Raw genomic sequence first — 17,767 nt, 5'->3', positions numbered from 1 at the left:
TTCACTTTCGCTCACTCTAGTTTCTCTCCTTCAGCGGAACAGAGCCTCGACCCCTCAGATCCACCTCGAGCTGCTGTTGTGCCATCCCCTCCCCCACAGCAAATAACAGGTACAGCTGTCTTCTGCAATTCCAAACTGCCTTCAGTTTTAATACCTCCTTAATGATAGATTTTTACTGCCAAGCCGTTGCCTCTCTCTCTCTCTCTCTCTCTCTCTTCCTGCTGCTTATGCTCATGTGTGGGAACATTCTCTGGACTTTCCAATTAGGCTAAATGAATTAGTGCATGGCGCCAAACTGTTGAGATTGGTCAAAGCTGCAACAGTCATGGTCTGGACGATTAGTATTCTTACCCATCGATGATGTCTGAACTGTAAGAGGGGAACGCCTGTGCAAGTTTGCATAGGAAGTGGCCCAACCTTAATGTCAACCTTTGTGTCACTTCAAAATTGTTTAAACAAAAACATAGGTTGTTTTGAAGGGATTGGTGAGATATTGATTATATGACATGAACCCATTTTATTAATTGTATTTTGAATTTGGAAGAATATATCAGAATGTTTAAATTGTTTGCAGAAATGGCCGATTTCACCGTGGCAGCGAGATGTGTGGGCAAGTAGAGCTCACTGAAGGATGTGGTCTAACTGTCACCTTAGTGTCTCATCAGGTCAATGTCTCCTCTGAACTGTTCAGCCCATTAGTCTTTAGGCTGTTTTACTAGACAAGCAAATGCAAGTTTCTATTCTTTCTGTGCTTCAAGCATAGCTGATTATTCTAATTAGGAGATTCTTCTAAATTTTCTTTTCAAATTACATTCAATTTTCTTATGTGTTGTGCATGCACCTGTTTGTGTGTTGTTTAGATGTGTTTATGCTCATTATGTTCATTTGTGAGGTAAACCCTTCAATGCCTCAAAAGAGGCCCCAGACAAGAGGAAGTTACCCACCAAGCTAATACCTTCCCTCTCTTTTGTTAAGTGTAGCGTTTCCTTCCCCAATTCATGAACAGTCTCTTTTGCTCAATTTATCTATAGCTCCTGTCTTCGGGGGACTATACGCATACAAACATTCTGGGTTTCATTTATGTTTATCCACAGTGCTACAATCAAAGAAATAATTTACCATGCTATTCACTATTAAGTTCCACGTGTGCATGATCAGAGAGAGAGGGAGAAATGGCCACAGCCATACACCTATAAATACTTACCCGAGGTATCAAAGTAAAGTACCCACTCACCTTTACAGCACCATATGCACAACCTGTTGCACTTCACATGTTGGCTGACTAAGGCACGTTTTATTCCATGGCTGGAAAACACCACTCCATTGCACACATCTCTCAGCATGGTGCCAACAGAGGCAGTTTCATTCCAAATACACCTTGCAAACTTCCTCTAATACATTCACAGTGAGTGTCCACAGTGACTGTCTCCCACTTCAAATGCCAACCAATCTTTCATTCACTCCAGGTCATCATGTCCCAAAGGGTGGTCAGGGCCAGCAAGTTCCGCCACGTCTTCGGCAAGGCGTTGAAGGCAGACCAGTGCTATGATGACATCAGGATCTCCCAGATGACCTGGGACAGCAACTTCTGCACCGTCAACCCCAAGTTTGTGGCCATGATAGTGGATGCCAGTGGTGGAGGAGCATTCATTGTTCTTCCGCTGACCAAGGTTGGCCTATCATTAATGCAACTGTGTGTGTGTGTGTGTGTGTGTGTGTGTGTGTGTGTGTGTGTGTGTGTGTGTGTGTGTGTGTGTGTGTATGTTTGTGTATTTGATTTGTGTGTGTGTGTGTGTGTGTGTGTTTGTCTGTTAAGAGTTAAGAGTCAAGCATCTCCACGTTGAATAGAGCAATGTCAACTGGTTGTTCTTTGAGGCTGATGCATTTGACGTCCAGGGACAAAATGGAAAAGATCGTAAGAACAAGATACAGACACCTGTATTTATTTGAGTCTGGAGGAAAGAAAGGATCGTCTCATGTAAGACAGTATGCTTTCATCATAGTCAGATAATAGGTCCACAGGTATTAGTGCTGAAGAATCTGAATGCGCAAAGGAATTATGTAACTGTCTGTTGCAAGACAGTAGGTCTTGCTTCATAACTTTACTCTTCCTTGCCTGTCTGCTTTCTTCTTACAAGCTTACAAACAATGGGGAGTCAAGACTCATCCAATGGATGCCATGCTATTGATGATTAACGAGATAAGAAAAGCAGCATCAACCCCAGCATCTTATTAGACAGTTTCAATCAAGTGCTGATGTGGTTTGCTGTTTATCACAAATTCAAATTTCAAAAGATATCATTACATGTCCAGGCGAAGAAGGAAGTTCCCCATTCGTTGTTTCGTTAGAGCAACGTCACTCTACCTCTTGCCCTGATCTCTTGTCACATCGTGTTTCTTTGCCATATTTGGAGTGCTTCTCTGTCAGTTCGTCTACACAGGATGTGGCAAGGGACTGATCGAAAGAAAGACACACACAGACAAAAATGACAAAAAGAATGACAGCTGCATGTTCTGAAGTCAAAAACTGCAATTTGAAATACTTCAAGCTAATCAGTAATGTTAACTTAAGCAGTAATATAATTTAAATAACAGATACATTTACTTAAACCCTGTATGCATAAAACATTATAGACATATTAATAAGGGGTTAGTAAATATTCATAATACCGCATACTTAATGATTGATTGATGAAATCATTACTAATCAAAGTGTTATGATGTTACAAGCACTAACAGATTGAAGTATCAGGATGTGTAATAAAGATTCTTTTACCTTTTGATAAGGGGCATTGATGACACCCTTTTCTATACATTAAATGCTGTTTAGCCACCAAATGCTCTTAATGGAGCCATTTGTGACTTCACTCAATCTTTTATAATAATATAATAGAAAATATAATAATATAATATATAATATATATAAATATAATTTGAGTCTAGCTTTTACTACAGCATCATAACACTGTATGAGTGTCAGTCACTATGATTTTTATATTGCTTCATGGATACTGAATGAGTTAAAGCAAAGTGTTACTTTGACAGTCACTGCACATGCTTAATGTGTCATGTAAAGATTTGCACAGTAGATTAGGCACGGAAATTCTCAATCCTGTCTGTTGAATGTAGTCAAAAGAACAGATTTACTAATTATGAATTTACAAAAAGCATGTTATGACCTCTTTACAAGAATGACTGCAAGTGTCAAAATGCACCCTTTCGCCCTTCAGAGGTTACAAAAACTCTGCCTGTCTGTGTTGTTTGAGGGCAGAGCAGTCAATGGCACATTGTTTCCCACTGAACAGTGGAGTGTGACTCAAATGAGGGCACTGATGTGTTGCTTGGTTTTAAGAGTTGTCTTTGTTGTGATAATAAAACACAGATGCATGATATGTTTACCGGTACATATAAATGTCTCATGCGAAATATCACTGTTTTCACAGGCAGCTTAGAGGAATCTGCATGCTTCCTCAAACATATGAAAGTCAACACATTAGATTCATTTGTAAATAAATCTCACATTAAATTGCTTGTATTGACAAGGAAGTATCAGACGCCATTGTAATGCTGCCATTATTACTACTCTACTGTTGATATTCCTTTTTAGTGAGTGTGTAGAATTGGCCAGACAGGGCAGATGGATCTGAACAGAGGGGCATGGGGACTTTCTGCATTCAGAGTTTTTAGTGGGATCCCTGCCCCCCTGCCTTACAGTTTTCTCTACACTAACAGAGTTAGCGGCCATTAAGGGTAATTGGAGGCATAGCTACAAAATTGACATCAGCTGACTCAGTTCCTCTCATCTAACCCTGCAGAATCCCTCCTTCCTTCTCTCCGACTATCCTTCTTTGAGTTGACCTATGACCAAATTTCTGCTCACTGTAAAATATTGAGTGTATTCTTTTATATGTTTGAAAAGTCATGTATTGCTAGATTGCTATATAGTAATGCATATAAAATAATCTTACCCTGCAAGAGATTATTCTGAGCATAGCATGATAGTACATGGCACATTTTAAGACCATGTATTGGCATATGTTTAAGACATGTATTTAGACATTTAGTGAAGGATCTGGTGGCCTGTTGTAACTAATGCAAATAACCCAACCCTTGTCCTTCCTCTTTCAGCCAGTCTTCATGTCCTTCTCTTTCCTCTTTTCCAGACTGGCCGCATTGACATGTCCTATCCCAATGTTTGTGGCCACACTGGACCAGTCCTGGATATTGAATGGTGTCCGCACAACGACAACATCATTGCTAGTGGCTCAGAAGACTGTAGTGTTATGGTGAGAGGTCATGACCTTTTACTCAATTTTCCCAGGCAGGGAGAAGCATGGGAGAAGTTATTGCTTTTATAGTTCTCCCTGTTCTCATTCTCACCAGTTTGATTACGTGATCATTCATGTTGTATCCATGGGTATACCACCATGTTTTAATATGCTTGAGTCCAAGCTGACAAAAAGCTGAAAAATCATACAGTTTCATTCAATACTTAGAAATCACTGTTCTGACAGAGTAATTTCTGTTCCGGGTAAAGAAACAGCTATAGGTTTACTTTTGTAATTATTATCTCACATTTTTTGTTGTGGTCAAAATCTGCGGAACAAAGCATGTTGTAGAGAAATACATCTGTTTCTGAGCAACTCTGTGTTCTATGTCTTAATACACTGACCACTTGCACTCTCCAAATGAAGCTTTCTGTTCACTTCCTGTGCACTCACATGAGGGTTGTTTGCGACATATCTGATCTGAGGGCTGTCTGTGACATATGTGGTCTCCAGCGAGTGGTGCTGCTGCAGTTGTGTATTGTAGACATACATTAAGACTGCAGAGTTTGTGTCGCAGATCTGGGAGATTCCCGACAGCGGCCTGGTCTCATCTCTGACCACACCGCTGGTGAAACTCGAGGGCCACTCCAAGCGTGTGGGCATCCTCAGCTGGCACCCCACCGCCCACAATGTGCTGATGAGTGCAGGTAACACACACACACACACACACACACACACGCAAACACATTGTTTACATTATTTCTATCTATCTGACACTCTTTTCCAGAGCGACTTTTAGTGAGCATCCTGCCACCCCGCCCACAAACACACACACAGACTCATGCATGTACACAGACATGCATGCAGACACACGTAGAATCATATATACATACTGTACATTTCTACACTCTATGGTACCCACGTGGACACAGTGCCACAGTAAATATTGGTCAATTCCCAAATGTTGGGAATATGGCACCATCTAGTGAGCAACTCTCTCATATCGACTGCAACATGAATACTCTATACCTCATTCTATATCCTGCCTTTCTTGGCTGCTTTATCTACCATGACCTTTGCATGGGCTCTCAGTTTGATACAGAATTGAATTCAAAGTTGTACACACTGTCTGTAAGTCACTAAAAGGTCTGGCCCCTAAATATAATGTGCCTGAACTTGAATTTGCTGCTGACCATCTCTGCTCCACCTCTGCTCTACTATGTCCAGGCTGTGATAATGTGGTGATCCTGTGGAATGTGGCCCGCGGAGAGGCGGTTGTGCGGATGGAGACCCAGCACACGGACGTCATCTACAGCGCCTGCTGGAACAGGGACGGCACACAGATCCTCACCTCCTGCAAGGACAAGAAGATCCGTGTGCTTGACCCGCGCAAGGCCACCGTCATCTCTGTATGGGCACCTCAACTCTGCTCTCTTCCTCTCTCCATCCTGTCTCTCATTCCCTAATTCTAGTGCTCTGCTGCTCCCACTATCTAGTGATGTTCCAGTGAATGACATGCAGTATGTTTTATATTGCATACAAAACAGCACATGCACACAGTTTGGTGTACGTGTTGTTTTGGCTAAAGAATGAGATAGCTGTTTAGTGTAAACAATGCCTAAAAGAACATGATAGTCAAAGTCATCATATAGTCAAATATGACATGCATCCGATCAGGCATGCCAGTTGTTTTAAATGCATGTCCCTTGCTCCCTCAGGAGAAGGATAAGCCGCATGAGGGCTCCAGACCTGTCAGGGCCATATATGTAAACGATGGGAAGATCTTGACCACTGGTTTCAGCCGAATGAGCGAACGACAAGTGGCTCTGTGGGACCCGGTGAGTACCTTATAAGGCCCTAAAAGACCCTATATGAGTCTAGTGTGTATTTGTGTGTGTGTACTTAGGCACATGATACAGTAACCATGGCGATGGGTGTTTTATTTTCAGAGTAATTTCTCGGAAGCCCTCACCCTTCAGGAGCTGGACACAAGCAGTGGAGTGCTTCTGCCTTTCTTTGACCCTGACACCGGCGTTGTGTATCTGTGTGGAAAGGTCAGTAGTCCAACTGTTACACATGTTCTACACACACACACACACACACACACACACACACACACACACACACACACACACACACACACACACACACACACACACACACAGTCACTTAAACAGCCCAGTCCAAATGCTAAGCAGGCCATTGACTAATCCCATGCATTAGATGAGAGAAAAGGATGTTTCCAAGCGTGTTTGTAAGCATACCTGATCTACAGATTACAGCTACCCAACAGCTTTGCTGCAGCACACACGGCCCTTCCTCCTCTCTGTGCTTGTGACCTGCACTAGTTTCATTTTGCATCCCTGCGATGTATATTAAACTAGCATACACTACATAGTGGCATATATTGCTCACTTATTCTTTTGCCATTGTTGATAATTGGATCTTCTGGGTTTGGTTGGGGTCTGGGTTTGCAGGGAGACAGTAGCATCCGCTACTTTGAGGTGACTGACGAGGCTCCCTATGTCCACTACCTCTCCATGTACAGCAGCAAAGAGAGCCAGAAGGGCATGGGCTATATGCCCAAAAGAGGTCTGGAGGTCAACAAATGCGAGATTGCCAGGTAAAGATACAGACACATGGTTTTATTTCATTATATTTCAAGACGTTTAAGTTTGTATTATGCTAAATATTTTATATTCTCTATCTGTCTATCCTCTCTATCCTTTTTTTCAGATTCTATAAGCTTCATGAGCGGAAATGTGAACCCATCGTTATGACTGTTCCCCGCAAGGTACATCTGCTAAAGTGACATTTTGAACCACACAGTAAATTATGTCTTTTTGCAGCCATAGTGCTGTTATTCGGTTTGTCACCTGGCTCATTATGAAGAATTCATAAGAATTCAATTTGCTTTCCCCTCCCTCGTGTTTCTTGTTTCACAAACACATTTTTCTTCCTACTCAGTCGGATTTGTTCCAAGAGGATCTGTTTCCGGACACCATTGGTCCAGAACCCTCTGTGGAAGCCGATGATTGGTTTAATGGCAAGGATGGCCAGCCAATCTTGATTTCCTTGAAGGATGGGTATGTGGCCAGCAAGCCCAAAGAGTTCAAAGTGATCAAGAGCCTGATGGCAACCACAGTTTCCACCTCCTCCAATTCTGGAAGTGACTCGGTAAGAACACTCCGGTGTAATTCATAATTCTGCCTGTGTCAGTTTAATTTAACAAGCTAATTGTACTGAAGGTCTGTGTTTCTTTGGTGACCATCGGAAATTCAGAGGGTCAATAAACTCTATTGGTTCATGGCTTCATGTGACATTGATCTCTCTCTCTCTCTCACTTCTCTCTTATAGGGAGTTCAGGCCCTGCAGGCTGAGGTGAAAGAGCTGAAGGCCACGATCGAAGAGCTCACCAAAAGAGTGAGCGAGTTGGAGAGTAAAAACTAAAGTGGAGGAAAAATGGGCATATAACTGGGGCATATGGGAGAGGCCCAAGGAAGGGAATAGGAAGAAATATTTTGTTATATGTCAGTGGTCTCAAACTTTTTGCATCACTCCCCACTTTGGAGGTGGGGAATTTTCACGCCCCACCTGACCCCATCACCCCGGCAAAATAAGAATGTTAAAATATTATTTTCGCATTTTGGCTCCATGTAACATTTCCCGTTTTGGTCCACTGGATCAAATGTTATTTTAATCAATAAGCCTGTTTATGCCTCCTATGTTTGTGTGTGGCTATTTTGTTTTGAATATATAATATTCCTCCTCAAAAAAGAAAGGCATTATTAAAGGCACAAAAAACAACTTTCCTCCTGTTCATCGCGCCCCACCTGTCATGTCTATATTCCCCACTGGTGGGGCCTGCCCCACACTTTGAGAACCACTGGATTAAGTGAAGGTTAAAAATGAAAAGTAAAGATGTAAATGCAGTGTGATATGTAGGACAAAATGGAATTGCTCCCTACAATGCGATAGTGGAGATGTTCTGAAGAGTCTTCCTTTTTTTCTAATATATGCGTTACATCAGAATACATGTTGTAACTATTTTGGACTTTTTGTCAGATTGAATTCATTGTTTCCAATACATGCATATGTTTGCAAACAAAACATGAGAGATAGTTTGTTTAGAGACATTTTTAATTAAAATTGTTGTATTTGCCTAATTTTACACTGAGTTCTTTCATGGTCAGAATTGTTTTTACAAGCATTGATTTAACTAAACTACAAGCTAACATCAAAGTAAAAAAAAATGGTACAGCTCATGGACTACCACTAATACTGTTTTGCTATGATTCTATCAATGGTTTTATACTGGTATCTACTATTTTACAACACAACACATTTTTGAACATAATGGGCACACATCAGATCAGATTACTGAATAGCTGCCAAATTAAATGGACATTGGTAGCAGGTAACTGTAAATTACTTTCATCAATGGATGGATGTATTAAACTTGAAATGTTTTTGACTAATGAGGAAAAAATACCTGAGGCAGATACCTGAGCTAGTATGATACTCGACCTCAGCTTGCATATACCATTGCCACATTTTGTCCAATTTCATCTAGCTATTGATACAATACAATACAGATTAGTAACACCCACCACCCTGCAGAGAGACATGCATTCATACAATTCCTATTTCCTATTAACATTATTTGTCGGGATATGTGTTGATAAAGGTTGTCCACAAATGGAGTCTGTTTTCAGCACTAGTTGTGATGACTGTACACTAATACAGAAAAAAACAGCCTTTCACATTAGCTTTGAAAAGCAGTTCTTCCCATCTGTATTCCCAATCTCCATTCAGAACATGAATATAATATAATTATGAATATGATGGACCTCTTGAGATAATTCTGGTTTAGCAATTCATAGCTTTGAGTATATACACGCCCCTGATTTTGCTTATGTGCTCAGAAATGAATGTATATTTTTTGACCTCCTCTGTCCTTGAAAGTATCTGCTCTACTTCCTCATTCACTGATCTGATTTCCCTAGACGAGAACCTCCCTTGACATCAAACACAGAAATAAAACATTCACACACAAAACACTAAACATAACTTCACTCCCTCAGCTGATTGACACTCGTAGGCAGAGACTCTAGACATAGTTGGGTGCAGAGACACCAGAGGCACCATTACTGCGGTACTTGGCGGTGCCCTCAGAGCTGGAGCCTCCGGACGGGCGGCTGAAGCAGCAGAGGAGGCCCCCGGCCAGCAGCAGCAGAACGCTTCCGGCCCATCCCACAAAGATGCAGGCACCCAGCTCCCTCTTCTGCTGCGCCATGACCAAGGGATTGTTGAACTCGGTGATGGTGTTGTGGGCCGACCAGCTGACAGGGATGATCAGGAGGAAGCCGCTGACCAAAATCATGATCCCCGCTACCAGGCACATCTTAGGCTTAGCGTCCGTGTTCTGTACACAGGTGGTAAAGTCGGAGCCGGCCAAGAGGATGAGCAGGGCCAGGAAGAGGATCAGGCCGCCGATGATGGTCATGGCGCGTGCAGCCTGCAGGTCGCCGCTCAGGATGAGCATGGAGTCATACTGCTTGCACTGCTGCTGGCCTGTGCTCTGCGACACACATGTCATCCAGATGCCCTCATTCGTAGACTATTGGGAGGAAATTATAAGCATGTAAATTACAATTTGTTAGCAGTGTGCACATTGTTGTTGTGCAGATTGACAGATGAAGAGGCCTGCATTTTATTTTGTATAGGTTGGAATCAGTGATGTTTCATAGTGTACTTTCATTTGTCACAATCAGCAACTAATAATATTAGAGCAGCAACTATTAATCGATTAGTTGTCGTCTATTAAATTAATCGTCAACTATTTTGGCAATTGTTAATAGGTTTGTGTAATTTAAAGAAATCAACCTCAAAATTCTCAGATTCCACTGCCTTAAACTTCAATATTTTCTCCTTGACTTACTCCTCTGTGACAGTAAACTAAATATATTTGGCGTGTGGACTAATGTAGGCAATTGAGGACATATTCTTCTACTTGGACAAATTGTTCAATAAAATAATTGATTGATCAGTAAACTATCAAAATAATGATTAGTTGCAGGAAAAATAATATAATTTCTTAGGTACTCTACCTGGGCAGTCACAATGTTGCTTCCCACAAAGGATGACACCTTCCATTTCGGTACAATGCAGGTAACAATCCCACCAATGAGGCCCAGGATACTCAAGGCCACACACACAATCTGTACACCAGAGGAACCCATGCTAAGAGAGAGAGAGAGAGAGAGAGAGAGAGAGAGAGAGCGCAAGAAAGGTTTACAACAAGGTTTACATAAGAAACTGATGTCAACCTTCAAGTCATGCCAACATACTGTAGAAACAATATACATAGAATTACTTTCCTTTAAATGCAACAAATCTTGAATTTATTTTTCACATTGCACACTTTAACAAACCATTCTGAGAGATTTCAAAATCTACAGAACACATTGTACACATTTTCCAAGAAAGGCCGATATGCAAAGGCACATTCATGTATGTTACGAGGATGCATACAACTTGCCTGTGACAGGCCTGTACATGAATCAGTAGCCAGGAGCCACTCTTACACATAAAGTCCCACCAAACCAAAGCTTATGTCTCCCTCATGTCAGGACAGGCCCAGTTGCTCCATCATCTGCTGTTTTTGCACAATGATAGCCACTCCCAGAAGTCTACTACTCAGGATCAACACAACCAAACCTATTTTATGCAAGAAGCCACTGTGATCTCTAGGCCCTGAGCCCCTCTCAGAACCTCCCTTGTAATCCAATTTCATCTAAAAAAAACTCAAGCAATGGCAGAGACATGGAACAACTAGATCCCACATTAATAGACAGAATCCATGTACATTTTAGGTGCCCACTTGGTTAAGTACCCTGAATCATTCAGAAAAGTCACAAAAACTCTGACAACTGACAATTTCCTGCGCTCCTGTAACTTCTGCATGATTCATTCATTCAACAGCCAGGTGGGATACTGACCCTCTCAACACAAATGTACATTCAAGTCCTCATTTGCTTTCATGGAGTGGACAGGAGAATACCTCGCATTAGGCCAGAGAGATTTGGAGGCAGGAGGTGAGTGGGCACAGTAATTTGGTCCAATGACTAACAGCGATTGTTGCTGTTTTTAGACAATGGCGAGCTGCTTGACAGTTTTCTGTATGACTAATACTCTCAAGGATTCTGGTCCATCTGTGATTTTGAAAGCAATTATTAATTTGTATGCCAGTCTTTTAAAACTGTCTGAGATTTGTGAACACTCCAACCTTACATGAATATCAATGCAGTGAACTTGAGATGTGACTAAATTAAAACTGTGAATAATACTTTTCCGTGATGGAATCACTATTTCTCCAAAGGTAAACAAAGTTAAATATGTCAAAACTCAAAGCGATCAAAGCAATATGCAAACTCTGCTTTGTGTCCTTGACAAAATTACTATTATTGCCTTTGATTGCAGGTGTCTAATCGCATATGACGTGACTAGTTTTCAGAAATTGTTATCGCACGAGAAGTTGCATATAGCAAATTGTATAATTTATCACACATTTGTCAAGAATGGTATTACTTTCTCAGCGTGTTTTCAGTTACAGAAAAAAGAAAGAAAAGAAAAGAAAGAAAGAAAGAAAGAAAGAAAGAAAGAAACTTAAAATGATTTGTTACCTCTAATAACTGCCGCTCTTTTCTTGTTTTGATTCCGAAGTTATCTGAACTATTTAAGACTTGATCAGTTCTGAAGATGTTGTGTGCAAGGCGGTTGTTTTAAAGGAAGCTAGATACTGGGTGTGGTCTCACAGAGACGAAGAGTGGAGAGACGAAGAGTGGAGAGAAATATGTGGTCACCGGGCAAGACCAAACCCATCCCATTCCTCTCTTACGCCTTCTTTGTGGATATCAAAAACTTGGATTTTCCAGGTTATATTTGAACTTTCTTTAATCATAATGGTGTCTTTTACACTCTCTGGAATGTCTCATGCTGCATCCAGTGGTGGCAATACATTTCAGTAACAAAAATGTATTGAAAATGTAGGCCCATAATATGCCTGTCAGATGGAAATCCCTCATAATGTGTCTATCAGATGGAAGTTTGGGAGATACATAATAAAATGTAATGGACCTATTCCACAGATTTTGTTACATTGTTACATGAATTGTGACTAGTTTTAGAAGATAGCAGTTTGTTCCAGGACATTTACATTTGTTTCCCACAGTTTCCCCATCATTTATGGCTCATATGAGATGCTATTAGTCATGGCCTCAGGTCCTCCACTCCTCCACATCCCAGCATCCACATTCCGTATCAACAACCCCCCCCCTCCTTCTGTACAGTTTCGGCAAATGAGGAGAGAGGCATGTTCAGGCAAAGTCATGGGTATCAAGATATGAGTAGTGTGTGAGAATAGCAACAGGCCATGACGTAGAACCACAGAGGTTGCCAAGTTATTAAGATTCAATGATTCAATTAATTGATTAAATTATTCAATTAAGATTATGATTCAATGTTGTTTTCATACAACCCCAATTCCGAAAAAGTTGGAATGTTGTGTAAAATGCAAATAAAAACAGAATGTGATCATCTGTAAATCTTGTTAACCCATATTTAGTTTAAAAAAGGACACAGACATCAAATGTTCAAAATTACAAATTTGACTATTTCATTAAAAATATAAGCTCTTCTTGAATTGAATACCAGCAACACATCTCAAAAAGTTATTAAAAAGAGCATCCCAGAGAGGCAGAGTGTCTCAGAAGCAAAGATGTGGAGGTATTCATCACTGTAAACCTGTGTACAACTACAAGAATAATGCTTCTTAACATGAATTGGGGGATTTCATCATCTATAATATGATTAAAATATTCCGAGAATCCAGAGAATTTTTTGAAGACAAAGAACAGGGCTGAAAAACAGTATTGGATGGGCGTGGTCTTTTGGACCTCAGATGGCACTGCATTAAAGGTGCTCTGAGCGATGTCATATGTTTTTTTAGGCTAAAACATTTTTTGTCACTTACAGCAAACATCACCTCACCATCCGCTAGATGCCGGTGTCCTGAATACACTGTAAAAAAATTCGACCTCTGTGGACAACCCAAGCTCCAAAAACAGCCACAAAACAACTTGGGCAAACCTTGCCCATAAAAACATAGCAAACAAAGCAAATCACTGACGAGATGCACGTTTAGGAGAGTTTCAATTGCACAGGAGGGAGGGGAAGGAAGTAACGAGCTAGCTTTCTGTTTTGTTTAAACGTCAACAGAAGTGACGTTACCCAGCATCCCTTAGAGCGCCTTTAAAACCAGACATATTTCTGTAAAGAAAAACATTGTATGGGCTTTGGAGCAAAAGAAGAAATTGTATTTAGACATGATACAGAAATGCCGCTGTCTTATCTGGGCCTGAGCTCATAAGATGGACTGAATTAAAGTGTAAAACAGTGATGTGGTTAGACCAATAAAACATTTTATAGTGTGTGTGTGTGGGGGGGGGGATACACACACACACACACACACACACACACACACACACACACACACACACACACACACACACACACACAGTGGTTAAAGTGGGATTTGGCAGGTGCAGGAACCAACACTGAAATCCAGTGTTGGTGCAATGGGGAAAAATGACTCACCGTTGGGCAACATATTGTGTATCGTGGGATAGCAATACTTTTTTGTTCAAGAATTGCTAGCTTCTTGGTCATCTCTGTCTGTCAGTCAAAATAGCCCCCATATTGATTTGTACCAGGGGTGTCACTAGACCTAGAACTGCACTGGGGCACAAGCCTCCCTAGGGGGGTTCAGGGGCATGCTCCCCGTAAGAACATTGTGTATATTTTAACATGTAAATGCATCAATCTGGTGCACTTTGAAAAGAAATTCAGAGGTTATAGATATGCTTATTTTTTTATCCATGGATGGAAATATTTACGTAGCCAAAACTGTTTTGCACACACAGGTGGAATAGCCTAGTTATGATGATAGCCTACAGCAATAAGTTCACAACTACAAAGCATATTTGCTGAGTTAAACAGTTCAAAAATGGTCAAAAATAGTGTTCATTTCAGGCTATTTCAGGCCTTGCCGTTAACCTGACGTTCGTCATTGACCAGCAGATGAACAGAGCCATATAAGCCCGCAGGTCTAAGCCCGTTCTGCTACCAGTCTCCATTGATGGGGTCAATGTGGAGGTGGACAACACCTACAAGTATCTGGGCTTACAACTGGACAATAAACTGGACTGGTCAGCAAATACTAAAGCACTCTACAAGAAAGGGCAGAGCAGGCTGTACTTCCTGAGGAGGCTGCGGTCCTTCAATGTCTGCAGTAAACTCCTCAGGATGTTTTACCAGACTGTTGTTGCTAGCGTCCTCTTCTATCCATTGTTTATAGGCTGTGGTATGCTGGGGAGGAAGCACAAAGAAGAAGGATGCTGGGCGACTACAGGCTGGTAAGGAAAGCTGGCTCTGTCATGGGAGCCGAACTGGAGTGCACTACTTCTCAATGAGACGTGGTCTGGGAACCAAACGTTCATTTTCTCGTATTTGAAAAAAATGCCCAGATCCGTTTATTGGGTGCCACGGATGTCTATCAAATGCGTCTGTGCATAGCTCATCATCGTCTTGCTCTTCCCCATGTTCTGTGATTGGTTCCCTATCTCAGGCGAAAATTTGCTCCATGGTCTCCAGGCTGCCTTAGCAGCGTGAATCAAATCGCGCGCAAGGCAGCATGGGAACACCCAGGCTATCATTCTCTATACTCTCTAAGCTATTTCCATAAATAATCTGTAAAATCGCTTGTACCTTGCTTCCAATTTTTTTTTGAAGAGGACAGACATAAGTGGCAACTGGTAAAGAGAGATAGCCATGATTATAACGGCGTAATTGGGCTAATAACCTATGGACGTTGTAGCGTTGTCAACCTATTCAAGTAACATATTAAATGAATTAAAATATTAGCATTTTGGTATCATCCAATATGGCTATTCATAGACTTTGCAAATATTATGCAAACATTGATAACAAAACTCAAGCTTGACCTGTGTATAGGCCTAAAAACAAAAGTAGCCTGAGCAGCAGATCAGCCAGTCCCCCGCTGAGATGAGCCCGAAATTAACTATGACTATAGGGACAAGTAGAAAGGATAATAGAGTTGAATGCGTGAATCAACACATGTGCACTCAAATCAGGCAAGATGAGAAACGTCGGGAAGGGACAGGATAACGGGTGTTAGTGAAGGCGGGGCCGGCCAGCCCAGGGGGTGATATTTTGATTTGTTGAACACTGATCCTGAAGGAGAGGCAGGCTGTAATTTGACGGTAGGCTACATGCGAAAAAAATAACTCACCATTTATTTTAACAATATCATCGCGCTATATCGTTGGTATGAAATAATATATTTATTATATACCCCCACACACACACACACACTTTAACCCCTGCAAACACACACACACACATTAACGTATATACAAAGATTGTTAAGGCGGAGCAAGATATTTCATCAGGAGCCACTTCCGGGAACCCGGATCGCACTAGGGGGGGGGGGGGCAAAATCCCCCTTTATGCAGAGCAGAGGCAGCGACTGCTCCATTGAAGTCTATGGGCATAGCTCAGAATTTCACCACATATGCTAAGGTCTTGGTTCTATAGAGTTAGGAATGTGAATTTCAGGCACATTTTCATGATCCTCAATACCTTCTGAACATTTCAGGTACATTTTTAGCATTTTTGAGCAATCCAGTCTGGAGAAAATTAACCTTATATCAGGTGTGCGCCGGTTGAGAGTGTTCTAACTGGTAGCATCATCACCTGGTATGGGAACTCCACAGTTAGAGATTGTAGTACTCTGCAGAGAGTAGTGCGCTCAGCTGAACGTACTATTAGAACTCAACTTCCTGCTCTACAAGATATCTATTCCAGAAGAGTACTCCTAAGAGCCCAAAAGATTCTGAAGGACTCTTCTCATCCTAACAATGGATTATTCCTACCGCTGAAATCAAGAAGACGCCTATGTAGTCACAAAGCCAGAACTGAGAGACTCAGGAGAAGTTTTTATCCCCAGGCCATCCGAACTCTGAACTCACACTATACTGACTTTGCACACATTCACTCTTCAGCACTCTCAAACATTTCCCAACTCTGAACTCACACTATACTGACTTTGCACTCATTCACCCTCAGCACTCATGCCCCACACACACACACACACACACCTACAAGACTTTTAGCACTTTTACATCCCTCACCCTATGCTATAGACCTTTTATTATTTTCTTTATTTCATCACACGCCAAAAACACACACACACACACACACACACACATATCTGACTTTCTCCAACTTTTGCACATCTCCATAGAATTTATTTATTATTTTTGATTTCTCCTCAATCTACCCATGTCCTTGATTGCCTAGCCTTTCTGCCCCCCACCCCCACCCCACCCCCATCCCCAACACCCCCACAAAACAAACACATTAACATCATCACTGTCATCACCTCACATACATACAGCACACTGCTTGCTACAGTAAGCCTCCCCTACTTGCTGCACACTGCCCCCCCCTACATACACACAGCACATTGTCTTCAGGATCTTCTCCAACACACATCCTCTACATACTTACAGCACACTGCCCCCACCTACCCACACGCACACTACACACACACACACACACACACACACAGTCACTGCTACACTCCCTCCCCACACACATCTTCATCACTCACATACATCATACATACAGTACTCTGCTTTGCAATAGTAAGTCCCTTCACCATACTTGCAGTACATTGCCCCCCCCATACACAGCACATTATTTCATCAGGAAGCTTCTCCAACACACATCCCCAATATACTTACAGCACACTGTTGCCCCCAATACACAGCACATTGTCTCATGAGGAAGCTTCTCCAACACACATATTGCACACTGCCCTCTCCCCACATACACAGCACACTATCACATCTCCCCTGTCATCCCCCAACACACACACCAAGACCCCTGGCAGTTGGGTTAGCCCCTTGAGCCGGGATCTGCCCAAGGTTTCTTCCTTGGTAAGGGAGTTTTTCCTGCCCCTGTTGCTCTTTGGGTGCTCCTTTGTTGGTGCCCACCCACCCCCTCCCCCCCATCCTATCCCTCCCTCACCTTTCTTATGCAGCCCTTTGCCACTTAATCTACTAAACCCCTCTTCTACTGCACTTTTTACACCCCACTTTGCAATAAATAGGCTGACACCAGACATAATTTCACTGCATTTCTTACTTCCAGTAACTATATGCATGTGACAATAAACGTCCTTGTATCCTTGTTATTTATGCCGCTGCTGTTGGCCGGTTGCAATTTACGCTTGTCAATACGTCATCGACACGCCTCTTTATGCAGACAGGATTCGATCCCCATTTTTCGCGCCCATAGACATGAACTACAACGAAGTATCTTGCTCCGCCTTAACAATCTTTGGTATATATATT

At 41.8% G+C, this 17,767-nt stretch overlaps 2 protein-coding genes across 2 annotated transcripts; one reads left to right on the top strand and one right to left on the bottom strand.

Moving 5' to 3' along the window:
- Positions 1-8,434, top strand: coro1a (coronin, actin binding protein, 1A). Its single transcript, XM_048246285.1, has 11 exons — positions 1-109; positions 1,467-1,670; positions 4,164-4,286; positions 4,846-4,975; positions 5,496-5,677; positions 5,987-6,106; positions 6,218-6,322; positions 6,746-6,891; positions 7,005-7,062; positions 7,236-7,445; positions 7,626-8,434. The coding sequence occupies exons 2-11, from the start codon at positions 1,473-1,475 to the stop codon at positions 7,716-7,718; spliced, it is 1,365 nt and encodes a 454-aa protein (XP_048102242.1). The 5' UTR covers positions 1-109; positions 1,467-1,472; the 3' UTR covers positions 7,719-8,434.
- cldni (claudin i) lies at positions 8,391-12,060 on the bottom strand. Its single transcript, XM_048246286.1, has 3 exons — positions 11,954-12,060; positions 10,379-10,511; positions 8,391-9,888 (listed from the first exon to the last, which is right to left on the bottom strand). The coding sequence occupies exons 2-3, from the start codon at positions 10,508-10,510 to the stop codon at positions 9,379-9,381; spliced, it is 642 nt and encodes a 213-aa protein (XP_048102243.1). The 5' UTR covers position 10,511; positions 11,954-12,060; the 3' UTR covers positions 8,391-9,378.
- Between the last annotated feature and the right edge of the window lie 5,707 nt (positions 12,061-17,767).

The sequence above is a fragment of the Alosa alosa genome, chromosome 6 (genome assembly GCF_017589495.1).
Source record: "Alosa alosa isolate M-15738 ecotype Scorff River chromosome 6, AALO_Geno_1.1, whole genome shotgun sequence".
NCBI classification, from domain to species: Eukaryota; Metazoa; Chordata; class Actinopteri; order Clupeiformes; family Clupeidae; genus Alosa; species Alosa alosa.
The sequence above is the reverse complement of the archived record's forward strand: the minus strand, read 5'-3'. Positions and strand labels throughout refer to the sequence as shown.

Excerpts from the sequence above, each read along its gene's own strand:
- cldni (XM_048246286.1), bottom strand. The coding sequence starts at position 10,510 with ATGGGTTCCTCTGGTGTACAGATTGTGTGTGTGGCCTTGAGTATCCTG. Across the intron at positions 9,889-10,378 it reads GCAACATTGTGACTGCCCAG|TCTACGAATGAGGGCATCTG; the intron begins GTAGAGTACCTA and ends TCCTCCCAATAG.
- coro1a (XM_048246285.1), top strand. The coding sequence starts at position 1,473 with ATGTCCCAAAGGGTGGTCAGGGCCAGCAAGTTCCGCCACGTCTTCGGC. Across the intron at positions 1,671-4,163 it reads TTGTTCTTCCGCTGACCAAG|ACTGGCCGCATTGACATGTC; the intron begins GTTGGCCTATCA and ends CCTCTTTTCCAG. Across the intron at positions 6,892-7,004 it reads AACAAATGCGAGATTGCCAG|ATTCTATAAGCTTCATGAGC; the intron begins GTAAAGATACAG and ends CCTTTTTTTCAG.